The 16,265-nt window shown below is 39.1% G+C and overlaps 1 protein-coding gene and 1 long non-coding RNA gene across 5 annotated transcripts in view; one reads left to right on the top strand and one right to left on the bottom strand.

Annotated features, from left to right (window-relative positions):
• The window catches only part of ccdc125 (coiled-coil domain containing 125), a 40,228-nt gene extending 29,472 nt beyond the window's left edge, over window positions 1-10,756 (top strand). The window contains exons 8-11 of one of the 3 annotated variants that reach the window (XM_048527261.2): window positions 4,862-4,969; window positions 6,961-7,135; window positions 7,677-7,813; window positions 10,208-10,756. In XM_048527261.2, coding sequence (XP_048383218.1) covers window positions 4,862-4,969; window positions 6,961-7,135; window positions 7,677-7,813; window positions 10,208-10,450 — 663 coding nt within the window. In that variant the 3' untranslated portion in view covers window positions 10,451-10,756. The remainder of the gene's footprint in view (window positions 1-4,861; window positions 4,970-6,960; window positions 7,136-7,676; window positions 7,814-10,207) is intronic. The other 2 variants (XM_048527260.2, XM_048527262.2) reach the window with 2 other exon arrangements.
• Window positions 1-16,265, bottom strand: part of LOC132209492 (uncharacterized) — a 63,401-nt gene that overhangs the window by 38,012 nt on the left and 9,124 nt on the right. The window lies entirely within an intron of this gene.

The raw sequence follows: 16,265 nt of genomic DNA, 5'->3' as shown, positions 1-16,265 counted from the left end.
CCATGGCGCACCAACCTTGCCTGAATATCCTTGGACACTGGGCAATTTACCATGGCCACCTAACCTGCGCTTCTTTGGATAGTGGGAGGAAACCCCTGCAGACATGGGAAGAATGTGCAAACTCCACACAGTTGCCTGAGCTAGAAGCAAACCCAAGACCCTGGTGCCGTGGGACAGCACTGCTAACTACTGAGCCACCGTGCCACCTACTATAACTAGATATTTATAAGTTGCTTTCTCTTTTGAGGATTTATTTCACAAACTCCCCTTCAAGTCTTACCCCACCAAATCAAGCAACAAATGAAGTGGTGAGGAGTGGACTGCCCTGCTGCTGTAACAAACAATTTGCCATCTTACTGTGTTATGGGATTCCAACCTGTATTACTTGCTCCAAAATTATCTGCACTGGAGCATCTTCACAAGGACGTAGAAACAAATCTAATTTGACTTGCAAAGTTATCCTTGCATGATTCACATCAAAAAGACAGCAATCAGATTAAAAGCACAATGGTGTTGAATGTGTACTGCCAACATTATTATATTAGATTCCCTACAGTGTGGAAACAGGCCCTTCGGCCCAACAAGTCCACACCGTCCCTTGAAGCATCCCACCCAGACCCATTCCCATCCCCCTATAACCTACCCCCTGAACACTACGGGCAATTTAGTATGGACAGTCCACCTACCCTGCACATCTTTGGACTGTGGGAGGAAACCCACGCAGACACGGGGAGAATGTGCAAACTCCACACAGACAGTCGCCTGAGGTTGGAATCGAACCTTGGCCCCTAGCGCTGTGAGGCTGCAGTGCTAACCACTGAGCCACAACAACTTAGCTTGGCAGGTGCTGTTAAAGAAACCTGCTATCTACTATCTGAATTTGCTTTTGGATTTCTTGGTGACTTTCTTATACTGAGGCTCTTATCTAAATGTGATTTTTCAACAAGAGGAAACTTTGTCTCCATATATACTCTTAGCAACCAGTAGCGCAAAAAGACATGACTTTGAATAAATATGTTCCATTGGCAGTCTTCCAATCCTTTTGTAGCTTTTCCAGAATCTAAGGATTAACAGAAGACTACTTCCAGTGCATCCACTGTCTCTGCGGCTGGAACATAGGGCTGCAAGAACTTGAAGTAGAAGTGGGCAATTCAGCCTGTGGGGTCTGCTCCACCATTTAATACAATCATGGCTGATCTCACCTCCGCCTCAATTCCACTCTACTGCGCACTGTCCGTTGCCCTTCAACACATCACTAAAACTCTGTCTTTATCGTCCTTTAAACTTACTCAATGTCGCCATATCCACCACACTGGGATAGGGAGTGCCACAGATACATAACACTTCAGAGAAGTAATTTATCCTCACCTGTTACCCCTTATTCCAAAATTATGACCTCTTGTTCTATACTACCCCAAAAGATCATTTAATCTCCTAAGATATGTCCCATCAGATCTAAGGGCCTAGTTTGCCTAGCACTTTTTTCTCTAGTGATAGTTCTTGTCTATTCACTCTCCTTTTGCCTCTTGAATATTTAGTAATTTTGTGTTGCTAGTAACGTCTTCCACTGTGAAGACTGATTCAACATATTTATTCAACTCCTCTGCCATTTCCTGGGTCTCCTTTTTATATAGTGCAGCTTCATTCTTAAAGGTGCCTATGTTCACTTTGAAAAGGAAGACAGAATTCATATATTTAAAGCAGCTTTTAACACAACTTTGACAGTGAACCTGCAAGTAATCTTCTTCCTCTTTATTGAGTTGGTCATCTTTTGGTTTTTAGAAGTGTCCCAATCTTCTTTTTTACCACTAATATTTCCAACATTGCTGTGTAGTACAGTATGTTATTTCTAATAGTATTATATTTCATATTTTCTTTCCGTCTGATGCGATCCTTAACCTCCCTGATTAACCATAGTTGATTTATCCCATTCCTAGAAAACTCCTTCACTGGAATATGTCTTTACTGTGAGCCATGACCTAATTTTTTAAGAAAAGTCTGCCATAATTCCTCAACCACCATTGCTGATAAAATCCTTCCTCAGTCCACTCCAGCTTGCTCATTTCCTTGTAATTACTATTATTTAAATGAGAGGAATAATCCCAATTTCCATGCCTTGTGCATGGAAAAGGTGCATTCTATTTCATTTTTAATCTATCCTCCCATTAATGTTGAAAGGAGTCTAATGACAACTCTATTCTGGACAAGATGTCCTTCAATGTGTTGATTGTCATCGGGACCATTTCAACTGAAATATTTGCCTGGTTTATCTCCACCAGTCTTCATGATAAACAGCCTGAGAAGACTGTCAGTTTTCTTGATAACCTTTTCTTAAATTTTAAAATTTTTTTTTACAGGTAGCAGCAGACAAAACACTGAATTAAAGTTTGCAGTTTCACTTCACCTCCTCCCCCACCCTTAAATATGGCAATGTTTCCCTTTATTGTTACTTCTGCCATGCTTTAAAGTCTATCAGTACCACAGAAATCCTGAAATGTGATGTGTAAAAATTGATCAGTTGAAGGACAAAGTTAAAATTTGTTGAAAGGGCAAATTCTGATTCTGGAGAACCCTTGGCCTTTATGTCCTTTGTGTCTTGGTCACAACCCAATTACAGCAGTTTGAAAACTGCTGAAAATTAAGCCACATGGCCACAATAAGCACAAGTTTCAGTGAACTTTTACATACATTTATCAATCTCTTCACACTAATGAATTTTCATCCACAAAATAGATTGTACCTCCAAATCAAGTTCAGTCCATTGCAACCACATATTCTTCTGGAGCTTAACTGCGTTTGTACCTCATCTGAACTTTCTATTTCCTTGAATAGATTCTTATGGCTTCTCCAATTGAAAGTTGCTGAATCTGCATAACTTTTCAAATCATTTTAATAATTTATTTTTCATACTTAAGTATTATTTGGCTTTGGTGCTTTCCTTTGGGCTCTGAGTGTTTATGCTACTTTACACCTTTTTAAGGTTCAAGCATACTTGAATGCATTTGGGAACATATTTGGGTATAACTTCACAGGCTCAGAATAGGCCCAATAATGGGCTCCTTTGCAAAGCTGATCTCCAGGTTGTGTCGAAGGAGGAAGCTCCAGACGTGAAGCAGTGGAGTAATAGACCTTAGAAAAGTGATGTTTCACATGTGAATATAAAATGCCGCCTGATTTGATCATTCTTTTCAAGTGAAAGGTCCTAAATGATTCTTGAAGTCTTTCAGTACCACAGAACGTAATTACTATGGTAATACTGAACCAAAAGCAAAAGGCTTAGAGACCATCATACTTTTCTTAGAAGTCAACTGTTAACTTTTTCTTACGAGGTCTTTGAAATGGCTACATTGAAAGTCCAAGTTAGAATTTGTATGATGTGGTTTGGCCCAGCTGATTTTGCAGCCTGTATGAACTTGGGCATATCACACCAGCACAATGGTATCATATTGAAAGAGTTTCAGGACATAGTTCACTCCCTTGTGGCAGCCTAGATTATGTGCATATTCTGCAGTGGGGCTTGAATCCACAAACTTTTCACTCGGGTGAGTGCTATCAATTACTTGATAAGTCAAACTGATACACCTGGAAAAGTAATTATTAGAATATCTAGGGAATAGTTCTGACACAGTAAACAAACTGTTCACATTTGGGATAAGATAATGGGAACTGCAGATGCTGGAGAATCCAAGATAACAAAGTGTGGAGCTGGATGAACACAGCAGGCCAAGCAGCATCTCAGGAGCACAAAAGCTGACATTTTGGGCCTTGACCCTTCATCAGAGGGGGCGATGGGGAGAGGGAACTGGAATAAATAGGGAGAGAGGGGGAGGCGGACCGAAGATGGAGAGAAAACAAGATAGGTAGAGAGGAGAGTATAGGTGAGGTAGGGAGGGGATAGGTCAGTCCAGGGAAGATGGCCAGGTCAAGGAGGCGGGATTAGGTGGGAAATGGAGGTGCGGCTTGAGGTGGGAGGAAGAGATGGGTGAGAGGAAGAACAGGTTAGGGAAGCAGAGACAGGCTGGGCTGGTTTTGGGATGTAGTGGGGGGAGGGGACGAGCTGGGCTTGTTTTGTGATGCAGTGGGGGGAGGAGGGGAAGAACTGGGCTGATTTTGGGATGCAGTGGGGGAAGGGGAGATTTTGAAGCTTGTGAACTCTCCCTCCCATTCCTTAGATGACATGTCCATCATGGGCCTCCTGCAGTGCCACAATGATGCCACTCGAAGGTTGTAGGAACAGCAACTCATATTCCGCTTGGGAACCCTGCAGCCCAATGGCATCAATGTGGACTTCACAAGCTTCAAAATCTCCCCTTCCCGCACTGTATCCCAAAACCAGCCCAGTTCTTCCCCTCATTGCATCCCAAAACCAGCCCAGCCTGTCTCTGCTTCCCTAACCTGTTCTTCCTCTCACCCATCCCTTCCTCCCACCTCAAGCCGCACCTCCATTTCCCATCTACCACCTCATCCCGCCTCCTTGACCTGTCCGTCTTCCCTGGACTGACCTATCCCCTCCCTACCTCCTCCTCTCTACTCTCCTCTCTACCTACCTTGTTTTCTCTCCATCTTCGGTCCGCCTCCCCCTCTCTCCCTATTTATTCCAGTTCCCTCTCCCTATCCCCCTCTCTGATGAAGGGTCTAGGCCCGAAACGTCAGCTTTTGTGCTCCTGAGATGCTGCTTGGCCTGCTGTGTTCATCGAGCTCCACACTTTGTTATCTTGTTCACATTTGGGAGCCTTGCATTAGGTCATGAAGTTTATACAGTATTACAGAAATACGGGAGGAATTTTGTTGATTAACATCTAGTCTATATATTTCAGCTGACTAAACGTTTCTATTAATCAAGATTTCTATTGTTGTTCAGCTGGGAGTGCTTGGAGCATGTCACTGTACTGGTACTGGAGGAGGGCCCTGTACTTGTGCCAGGATAGCAGCTGCCACACGGAAACAGCTGCTGCAACAGAAGCAAGAGGTACATTCTTTTTAACTTCATTACTAGGATTAAATAACCTAAAACGTGATAAATATGACCATCATGTATCAATTAAAATTAATGCTTTCTGACACTAGTACTTCAGATTCGTAATGAATTCACTATGTTGGGCCGTGAATCTAAAAATATTCAGAATCCTTCACATTATAATAAAGTGCTTGTTGGAGTCAGATCTTCTGTAAACAAAGACGTATCTGCAAATGATCTCCTTGGCATTCTTACTGTGCTGTTATACCTTTTAGAAGCTAAGTTCATCTCTGAAAATTTAAAAGATATAAACAAGGTTTCTGCAAAGTTACAGTAGCACAAGCCCCTGAGGAATTTCATCCAATTAATATCATCATAGATCATCGAATCCCAGTGTGGAAGCAGGCCATTGGGCCCAATAAGTCCACACCGAACCTTGGAGCATCCCACCCAGAAACGTACCCCTGTAACCCACCTAATCTACACGTCCCTGAACGTTATGAGCAATTTAGCATGGCCAATCCACCCAACCTGTACATCTTTGGACTGAGGGAGGAAACCGCAGCATCTGGACAAAAGCTGTGCAGACATGGGGAGAATGTGTAGAGTTTGCACAAACAGTTGCCCAAGGGTGGGATCGAACCTGGCTTGCTGGTGCTGTGAAGCAGCAGTGCTAACCATTGAGCCATCGTGCCATCCTAACGCCTAATTTAGGTTCATCTGGGATCTAAACACGGGACTTCTCTCACTTCCACGCTGTACGATCCCCAAAGTGAGAATCATAGCTCGAGACCAGTGAGCCATTGCCAAGTAAGTGCTGGCAGCAAGGCAAATCTTCATTTCACCCTTCGGTTACTATTGGTCTAAGATGGATAAATTATGTCTGTAATGAGTGCATAGAAGAGCTATTTAGTTTTTGAAACAAGTGATTTTCATGAGTATGAAAGATTGTCGGGAATGTGCCAAAATGTAGAGTTGAGTTTCCAATTAGATCAGCCATGATCTTACTGAATGCTGGAGCAGGATCAAATTACCGAGTGGCATAGCGTTGTCCTTTATTTGGATATTTGTTAATTCGTGGTCTTTTATTCAACTCTTTTTAACTTAAACGTAACAGATTAAAGAGGTGGTTTTAATAAATCAATATCGCAGGTTTTTTGCCTTTTTTGAAAAGGAATCCTAAAGTTCTGTGGTACTGAGTTGGCATATGACCCAATGAACTGTAGAAGGGATGATGATCAGCTTTATGAAGGTTGCATAAACAAGCATTGTGTATTGCACATACTTAAGGCTTAACATGATTGATTTGAGGAGATAGCACCTGGAACCTTGCCAAATATAATTGTATTCATGCTGAATTCCAAAAAATTGTTTTTTCCCCACTTGAGGCACGTATCTCTGTTTAACATCTGAAAATACCCAATTCAGTTTGACTGGTATGTATCCAAATGTTATTAGTTAACTGTTTATAGCTATTGGCATGGATACAACAGTCAAGTTTCTTTCTGACTCTATGCAATATTCAGGACAAAGCTGAGAGGTAGATTTGTGACAGAACAAGAGTTCTAGTATTGTTGCTCCATATTTCCAGCATGTTTCTTTTCTAATGACAATTACATTGCAGCTCACTCAACAGTTGGTGATCAGTAAATCAACAGTTTTGGACTTGAATGTCCTGACATCACAATGTCTGGCATATTTGAAATTGGCTGGTGTTATTTTACAAGTGGAACACAGGTGCCTGTAAATTAATGATGCACAAAGTACAGCATCTGCAGTTCCCATTATCTCTGATAACAACATCTTAAAAGTGCCATCTGGAAGCTGGATGTGTTTTTAGATCCAAAATTTCCTATATACTTCAATTATAGGAAAGTTACAAACTAAATGGCATGTCTATACCTGAACTGTTTTTCACATTGTTTTTGTGTTGTAACCTTTGTAATTAGCACAAGTACTTGTCAGGTGTATTTTTTTTCCCTTGTGTAATTTTGAATCATTAGTTTGATCTTCAGAGAAAGCGAGAGGAAGAGGCCTACGTAATGGCTGACGCATTTAGAATTGCTTTTGAACATCAGTTGAAAAGAACAAATGATCAAACTCTTCGAATTAGTGAAATGGAAAAACTGCATAGAAAAGGCTCTAAGAAAGGGCTTGTTTGGAATCGGATGAAAGAAGGTAAATCCTAGGGATGTAAAATCGTAAATGGTCACTTTATAAGTCTTGGTCTTGCCACTATTATATTGCAGTTAACACTTAAAACATTATTAATGTCTTTGTTTAAACAAATGTTTGGGGACATTATGCAGGGCATTGTTACAGTCATGTAGCTTTACCAACTGTTGTTTTTCATCTTCTGAGTACGATAGTACTTTGTATTTAAGTACTATATCTACAGATCTAAGAGAAATATATTATAATTTTGTTTTCAGTAAGCGCATTTATTCTATACAGGTACTTTTATAATTTACCACCACTATCATTTACAAATGTATGATGTTAAAATTTTGACTTCTCTCAAATTGTGCATCTGTTTTATATATTAACTCAAGTGTGCATAAATGTGTATTTTGAGTTCGGACATAAATCTGTTCAAAATCAATGATCACTAAGCATTTCATGAGATCAGTCTGTTCCCAACACTGCACTGATTTGGCATTAATACCTTTTTGTTTAATGTAAGTTGATTTTTTTTTTTATGTTTTATACAACATTCCAGATCCTGTTCGGAGAACAAAAGTGATTCATACACCACTTGGTCAAAAGTTGAAGGGTCTGTTCAATTCTTCAGCAGACCAAAAGAATTTGGAGGTCTTGGAGGACATGCAGGAAGTGTTGAAGATACTTATAGACTTGGTCTGTGGTGTTTTTAAACTCCATACTGTGTAATTTTTGTGGTGAGGGTGGGATTCTGTGGAGTATTGCAACAAACTTTGATGTTCCATATTGGTGTTCGTGAAATGACATATTTTGTTTAATCAATATTTGAAAGGAAATACCAGGACTCCAATACAGGATCACTGATAAAATGAATTTGTGCTCCTGGGGGAGAAACAAGTCTTTTAAAGCATTTCATCAGCACTCATTGGGACAATTTACAAGAAGTACCAATGTAAAGTAAAAAACAGTCATTGTGAGAGATGAGAGGGCTGATTTGGTTAGCTTATGAACTCTTGTTGGTTGAGGCATTGGTGTGTGCACACTGCCTGTTTAACTCAATGAAATAGGAGACAGCCATTCTTCGGTCAAGGCACATCCTTGAGAATTGACTCAATGAGAGACAATCTGCTTAAGCAAAGCTTGTAGTTAGTATCAGTCATTGCCACCAAAAATGAACCAAGTAGACAATGCCCCTACCAGTTAGGTGTCCTTACCAACCAATCAGCATATGCTCATAGACTATAAATCTTATTTTCCCTTTTACATTGTTATTTCTTACATATCGTCCCGATGAATCTAAGACAAAAAGCTGTGACAAGATCTTTCTTTTCTTCACTACTCAAGGTTTATACTACCAGACAGTAATTAAAAATAACTGATGCAACTTACACAGGTGATGCAAGAGAAAGCAAAGCAATAAGAGACATCATATGCTGGTTTCTTTCTTCGGTACATGTTTCCTAATAATAACTCACTTGCAGTGTTCATTTCTTTCTGTCATAACTAAATGGAACTGGGCCATCTTAAGATATTTTTAGAAAATCTATTCTCTAATCATATGTTTCTAATCACAAAATACAAATCAGTATTAACTTTTCGCTATGGTTATTTTGAGCAGAATTCTTGTCTGCAATGATTTTAACTTGGCATCAGAGATTTATTATAATATTAATTCATATGATAACAAGAAGCTCACTCTTGTACTGAAATTATCTACGTAGCAATAAAGTGATGAGAAAAATTACAAATGAAGTTTAACAAAGATAAGTCTTGAGTGTTATCTATCAGAATGTAAAATGAATGAAGTTTTTAAAAAGACCGAGGATCGTTTATTGGTTTGTTGCTCAATATCCGACAAAGCAAAACAGTGATCAACAAAGTAATGAGAGTGACTTAGTCATTCATGGCTTAATAGGAGGTCATTCAGACCTATCGAGTTGCTTTGGCTCTTGGTGAAGCGATCCAGTCAGCTTTATTTTCCTGACTCTCTCTTGCTAGCCCTGCAAGTTTATTTCTTTCAAGTACCCATCAGTTTTGAAGTTAATGGTCATCTTTGCTTCTGCTAGCTTCAGAAGTTATGTACTCCAGGTCACTATCACCTGGTGTGTTAACAATCTTCTTCCTCACTTGGATGTCCAGCCCAAAACTCTAAATCTGTGTCCACTGTTCTTTTTCCCATTTGTGAATGGGAATCATTTTTTTTTCTTGTCTACCTTTTTATACCACAATTTTGTAACCTTGTCAGCCTTTATCAAAATACTTATTATACACCTTGGAGCACAGATCCTCCAGTTTAACCTTGGAGCTAATAACCCCCATTTCTGGAAAAATTCTGGTAAATCTCCTCTGCACCTTTCAAGGATCTTTGCATTTTTCTTAAAGTTTTGCACTGTACATTCTCTACTGTAAAATACAATGTAGAGTAAGTCCAACTGGATAGTATTCTCATCTTATCACACCGTGAGCACTGCCCAATTCTGATTAAATGAGACACACGCGGACAATGCAAAGAATAGTGGATGCTCCCAATATTTTAAAAGTTCCAGTTCTGGTAATGTAGTAAAGAAACATGGGTTCCTTATTCTTGCATTGAACCATTAACCTATGCTGAAACCACTAGAAGAGCATGAATTGATCACGTAACTCAGTGCATTAAAATGGATTCTTGGGTACCGTAAGAGAACAGAAAACTCTGGTATTATTGAGAGTCATTTGGTGTCCATTAGGGTCATTCTGGATGTATCAACTCTATCTCGTGTAAGATGAATGTCCTGTCTTGTTTATAATTGAGTTATGAAATGTGTTGCCATAAATTTATTCCAACTGACTTAAAGTATTCATTGGACATTTGCTCACTTATTATATTAACCATAACTAAGATTCTATATGTGTGAAGTTGGATGAACATGGCAGGAGGAATCTCTGAAGAAGGGTCCCAACCCGAAACATCAAGCTTTCCTGCTCCCCTGATGCTGCTTGGCCTGCTGTGTTCATCTAGCTTCACACCATGTTATCTCAGATTCTCCAGCATCGGCAGTTCCTACTATCTCTGTAAAGATTCTAAATGTGTTTGTTTCTTTCCATTCTTAGTTAAATGATAAAGAGGAAGCTCTGGCACATCAGCGGAAGGTTAGCTATATGTTGGCCCGACGTGTTGAGGAACTAGAACAAAATTACCTGAGGAAGGATACTCCTGCTACTGAAATTTCTAAAGATGATCATTGTCAAAAAAGATGGCATGATTCTTTTGTATCAACTGATCGAAACCGAAGTGAACACAGAACAGTTCTGCGGACGAACTCTTCCCCTGCAGGTTACTTCATGGGCAGTTGAAAATTCAGGAGAATTCATTAAAACACAATGTGTGGCAAGACTTTGATGGAACAAGCATTATTACTGAAGCTAAGAAATTCCATGTTTGTTCATATGTGTCAAGAATGCATTCTTTTAGAATGGACGTGATAACTTTTTTAAAAATTAACTCATTAAATTAAAAAAATTTTCATTGTTCAAGTTATTTATGGAGTCGTATTATGGAGCATGGAAACAGGACCTTTGGTCCAATTAGTCAATGCCATCCATATTTCCAAACGAAACCGCCTGCATTTGACCCATATCCCTCCCAAACCTTTTCTATTCATGCACTTATCCAAATATCTTTTGAATGTAACTGTACCTGCATCCACTGCTTCCTCTGGCAGCTCATTCCATGCATGAACCAGTTTTTATTTTTTAAAAAAGTGCTTCTCATGTCCTTTTTTAAAACTTTATGTTGTCACATTTTGAAGTATGTCCCCTAGTTTTGAACACCATCCCCCCCCCCCCCCCCACCAAGACCATTGTCTTTCACCTTTTCTATGCCTCATCATGTTCGAAAGTTTTATAAAGTCAGCCCTCAGCCTCCTACCTTCCAGTGGGAGAAAAAAACTCCAGCCTCCTCTTAGAACACACAACCTGTTTCTGGCAACATCCATAAGACATAGGAGTGGAAGTAAGGCCATTCGACCCATTGAGTCCACTCTGCCATTCCTAATCTGATTTCCTTGGTAATCAAATTAGGAATGGCAGAGTAAATGAGACAAAAAGGCAAAGCTTTTCATCTTGCACTTATCAGGATTGGGACACAAGATAGAGATTTGACAAGGGACACTAAAGAGCTGAGGAAAAGGATGTTGAATGATTGGCATGGTGATACAGTTGGAACAGTTAACCACCCATCTCAGTTCTCAGACCAGTCAACACTGGTCATTCTTCCTCTGAAACTGTATAAATTGGCCTTTTTTTTTAACGGTTTTGTTTCTTGCATCCTAATCCTGACGAGTCCAAGACTCACTCTTTTTAGTTCCATACTAGCAAGCAATTATTTGGAACCTAATTTGTTTACACAGTTCAATTTGCCTTAAAATTAGTGTGTGACTTGCCAAATCTAATAATATTTGTATAATATACTTAAGATACAAATATTTATGATTGCAACTTAGCAATTAAATATTTCTTGACTGTTAAATAACATTAATACATTGTGGTCATGTATTAAATAATGAATACAGGTCAAACTAAACAAAGTGGCAGATTGACTGTCAAGTACTGCTTCAGTTCTGATCATTCAGACAACCAAGGTGATAATGAAAATAATCGATGATTTTGACTTTTGAAAGTCATGAGAAAACGCTCTGGAACCTTGCAAGATGGTATTTGGAAAGAACATTTCTGCAAAACTGTACTTTTTATAAAAGACATTTGGAAAATTATTTCAGATTAAATTGCAAGTGAATGATACAGGTGAACAGCAAATTTAGGATTGATATTAAAAGGACTTTTTCATACTGTGAAATAAGTAGTTTGCATTTTCACAGCACTTAGCATACTATATCCAAAAGTGGTTTGTAATTAATTAATTTTTTCAGTATGTTGAGTATTATTTAAGCAATGTAGGTAGTTGAATGCCCCTTTTAAGTAACAGCTCCTTTGGGACACTAAAACACAGGCCAATTGAATGGCATGCCAGGAAGGGAACGAAGGTAATAAGCCAGGAAGCTTGCAGAATTCACTATCCAATTGGATTAGGCCAGTCAAGTATGCAAGCCCTCTATCTTGATTGACTATATAGAATAGGTGTTGTGAGACAATGCTGCAAAGTTTTAGATGGAACAGCAGCTCGGAGTTTCAGTAGAACTGTCTTGGAAGATAGCCAACTTGGAACCAGACTCTCTCAGTTGGGAAATTCAGTATCCAGAACTACCTTTTTTGTTATACCTTTTTTTCCCTGGGTCAGAAACTTAGAACTGAATTATGTTGATTACATTGCTGTATCAAACTGTTGTAAATACATCGGAGATATCTGAATGTTGGTTGTCATGCTGACATAGTAAACGATAGTCAGTCATTGTACATGGGGCTGAACAGGAAAACTATGTTTAAAGGGGCCACTCGAATCCAAGCAGCTGATACTCTGGAGACTATGTGACAGAAGAAGCCGGAACCTTGGGAGCAAGAAGAACAGCCTCAACCTCAACTTGGCCAGCTGTAACTGGGGTAGTTTATAAACTTCTTTACCATCTTGCATGTTCAAAGCACATTATAAAAATGTGAGAGAAAATGGTAATTTTAAGAACTGCAAGGTTACTCAGGAAATACACAGGGAAAGATGGGTTTCATAGAATTATATGGCTGTAACTTGCGTTTCAACGGTAATAAACCAGTTTTCATGGTAAACAGCATCTTGTTATTAGTTCCAAAAAGAGTCCTGGTAAGTAAGCAAGTAGATTAGACACAAAAATGATGCAGCCAACACAGCAGTTTGTATACACCAGCTGCCTGTAAACAGCAAATGAATAAATGACCAGTCAGTCCATTTTTTTTACTCGAATTGGATGAAGGATATGTTTTGAGGAGAATTTTCCTTGTTTTGCTTCCGTTGAGCCAGGACATCCTCTTGTCCATTTTAAGTCTTTCTGACATTATCTTATTTGCCAAATGTTGATTTGAGAAAATGCGACCGACCTTTTGGAGAGGAGCTAAGTTTATGTTGTCATGTTGCATTTGGACAAAATTAGACAAATTGCAATTATATCATAGGGATCACTAATGCAATTCATGAGAATAGTGGTTTTGACTTTGTCTACGTAAGTTCAAATCGTTAAAAATTTATTTGGCTGTCACTAATTAAATAAAGGTAGTCAATTTTTTTAAAAAAGTATTCATTCATGAGAATCTCTCATCTCAGTTTTTAATCAGGTGCCCCCTTTATTCTCTAGATATGTCGTAGTCATATAGTCCAGAAACAGATCCTTTTGGTCCAATTCGTTCATGCTGACCAAATTTCCAAAACTAAACTAGTCCCATGTGCCAGCATTTGGACCATATCCCTCTAAACCTTTCCTATTCATGTACTTGTCCGAATGTCTCTTAAATGTTGTAACTGAACCTATATCAACTACTTAATTTGGAAGTTCATTCCACATACCAACCATCCTGTGTGAGAAGGTTGCCCCTCTGGTCCCTTTTACATCTTTCTCCTCTCACCTTAAAAATATGCCATCTTGTTTTGAAATTCCCTACATTAGAGGAAAGACCCTTATTATTCACCCTATCTATGCCCCTAATGATTTTATAAACCTCAATCTCCTATGCTTCACTGAAAAGGTGCCAGCTTATTCGGCCTCTCCTTGTAACGCAAATCCTCCTGTCTGGGTTATATCCTTGCAAATCTTTTCTGCACCCTCTCCAATTTAATAATACCATTCCTTTAGCAAGGCCACCAGAACTGTACATAGCACTCCAAAAGTGGCCTCACCGACATCCCATACAATCACAACATGATGCCCCAACTTCTAATCAATGGTCTGAGCAGTGAAGACAAGACTAGAAAAACATTCTCAGCATCCATCTTGAAGGCTAGGACTGATATTTGTGGCGCTTTCCATGAAAGACTCCTTGATCCTCATTCAGCCATGTGTGTTAACCAATCCTCAATCCATGCTAATGCATTACCTCCTATACTTGGAGCGATACCTTGAGTGACTTCATAAACAATGTGCAAACTCTATCTGAGATTCCTCCAGTGCTTGAGATTTCTCCAGGTGCTCAGTTTCCTCCCAGAATCCAAAGATGCACTGGTTAGTGGATTGGCCTTGGTGAATGTGATGTTATAGGGATGCTCTTTGGTTGGGCTGAATGGCTTATTTCTGCACTTTGGGGATTCTATAGCTAGAATCTATATTTATTTGTTATAAAATAGTCATTCTTGTTAAGTACAGAAATCTGCTGTGTGCTTTCTGTTAATCTGATTCTAAAAGACAACTGGAGAATTTTGTGGACTTGTTATAAAATCTTGAATTTTGTGGCTACACTGGGAATAATAACAGCATGCTTTCCTATGCAATATGCCAGTGAGGTGTAACAGTCCAATACTTTTTTTCCTTGTTACAAGATCTTTTGTCCCATTAGCATCTTGTTTTATCTGATTTTCTTTTGGGATGTTTATAATGCCCTAGACTGTGAAGACTGATGCAAACTTTTGGTTTGTCACCCACTATTTTCTTGTTTCCATTCAGTTTTCTTGTTACACCCTCAACATATTAGTTTAGATGCTCTCTTCATATACCCATAGAAGCTCTTACTGTTTGTTTTTGTTTTATTCGCTTGTGGGACATCGGGTGTGGGTGTCACTGGCTAGCGAGCATTTATTGCCCATCCATAGTTGCCTTTGAACTAAGTGGCTTACTACGCCATTTCAGAGGTCAGTTGAGAGTCAACCACATTGCTGTGGGTCTGGAATCACAGGTAGGTCAGACAGGGTAAGGATGACAGATTTCTTCCTTTAAAGGACATTAGTGAATCAGTTGGATATTTTCTGACAATGGACATTAGTTTTGTGATCATTGGTAGATTCTTAATTCCAGATTAGTTTTGAATTCACATTCCACTGTCTGACTAGAACCAAGACACCAGGACCCCAGAAAATTAGCTGAGTTTCTGGATTAATTGTCTTGTGAAATACCTCAAGGCTATCACCTCCTGTTTTTATATTTACTTTCATAGGCCTTGGTGTTTGATTCGATGCTCTCCTTGACTGTCTTTGTCAACCATGGGTAGTTCATCCTTCTCATTAGGCCCTTTTTGACTGGAATACATTTTTTGCTGAGCCTATGTTATACCTGTTTAAATGTCTCCCACTTCAGACCATGCCCTTTGTCTATTTCTAGACAACTCCTTTTCTTACCTCTCTAACTGCCTTCATTTATTTTGAAGACACTGGTTTGAGACTCCAGTTACTCCCCCTCAAACTTAAATTGAAATTCTGCCATAATGGTATTCATAGCTAGTAGATGGTCTATAACTACAGATCTCTGATTAAACTTATCTAAATACCCATTACTTAATCAATCTAAAGTAGCCTATTTCCAGGTAGATAGAGCAGTACACTGCACAATGAAACAATCCCAATGTACTCTGCAAATTTATCTTCCTTGTTATCTTTGCCCATTTGATTGGTCCTGTCAAATGTACAGATTAAAGTCACTCATCACAATAGCAGTGCATTGTTGCATGCCTCCATTATTTCCTGATTTAAACTTTGTCCTTCAGGGTTGGTAACCTTTCTTGCCAATAAATGATTCCCACCCATAGCTTCTTTGCCTTGCTACTCTTTATTTCCACCCGAACCAATTCCAGATCACGATCTATTGTGCCTATGTCACCACAGCACAGTACAGATACTGGCTTTTATGCCCCTTTACATTTTGCCCATTTTTCCAGAATACCAAATAACCCTGAATATTGAGTAACAAAAACAAAGTTGCTGGAAAAGTTCAGCAGGTCTAGCAGCATCTGTGAAGGTAAAACAGAATTAATGTTTTGGGTCAGGTGTCCCTTCCTCAGAACTGAATATTAAATTATCATGAATACCCTGAATATTGAGTTGTTGGTGCAGGTCATCGTACCACCATATTTGCATAGTTGCTATCAACTTATTTACCTTGTTGGAAATGCTGCATGCATGCAGATAGAGGCTTAGATTTGGACTTTTTAACCATTGTAACTTATTCTAAGTTTTACTGCACCCTTGTATTTTCTGCCACTTTGCATCACACTTAGATTATTGTTCACCTCTGCTCTATCTGCTCCTGTTGCTTTTTTTTAAAAT

Source organism: Stegostoma tigrinum, chromosome 3, assembly GCF_030684315.1.
Source record: "Stegostoma tigrinum isolate sSteTig4 chromosome 3, sSteTig4.hap1, whole genome shotgun sequence".
NCBI classification, from domain to species: domain Eukaryota; kingdom Metazoa; phylum Chordata; class Chondrichthyes; order Orectolobiformes; family Stegostomatidae; genus Stegostoma; species Stegostoma tigrinum.
Note: the sequence above shows the minus strand (reverse complement) of the source record. Positions and strands in the feature narration are given on the sequence as shown.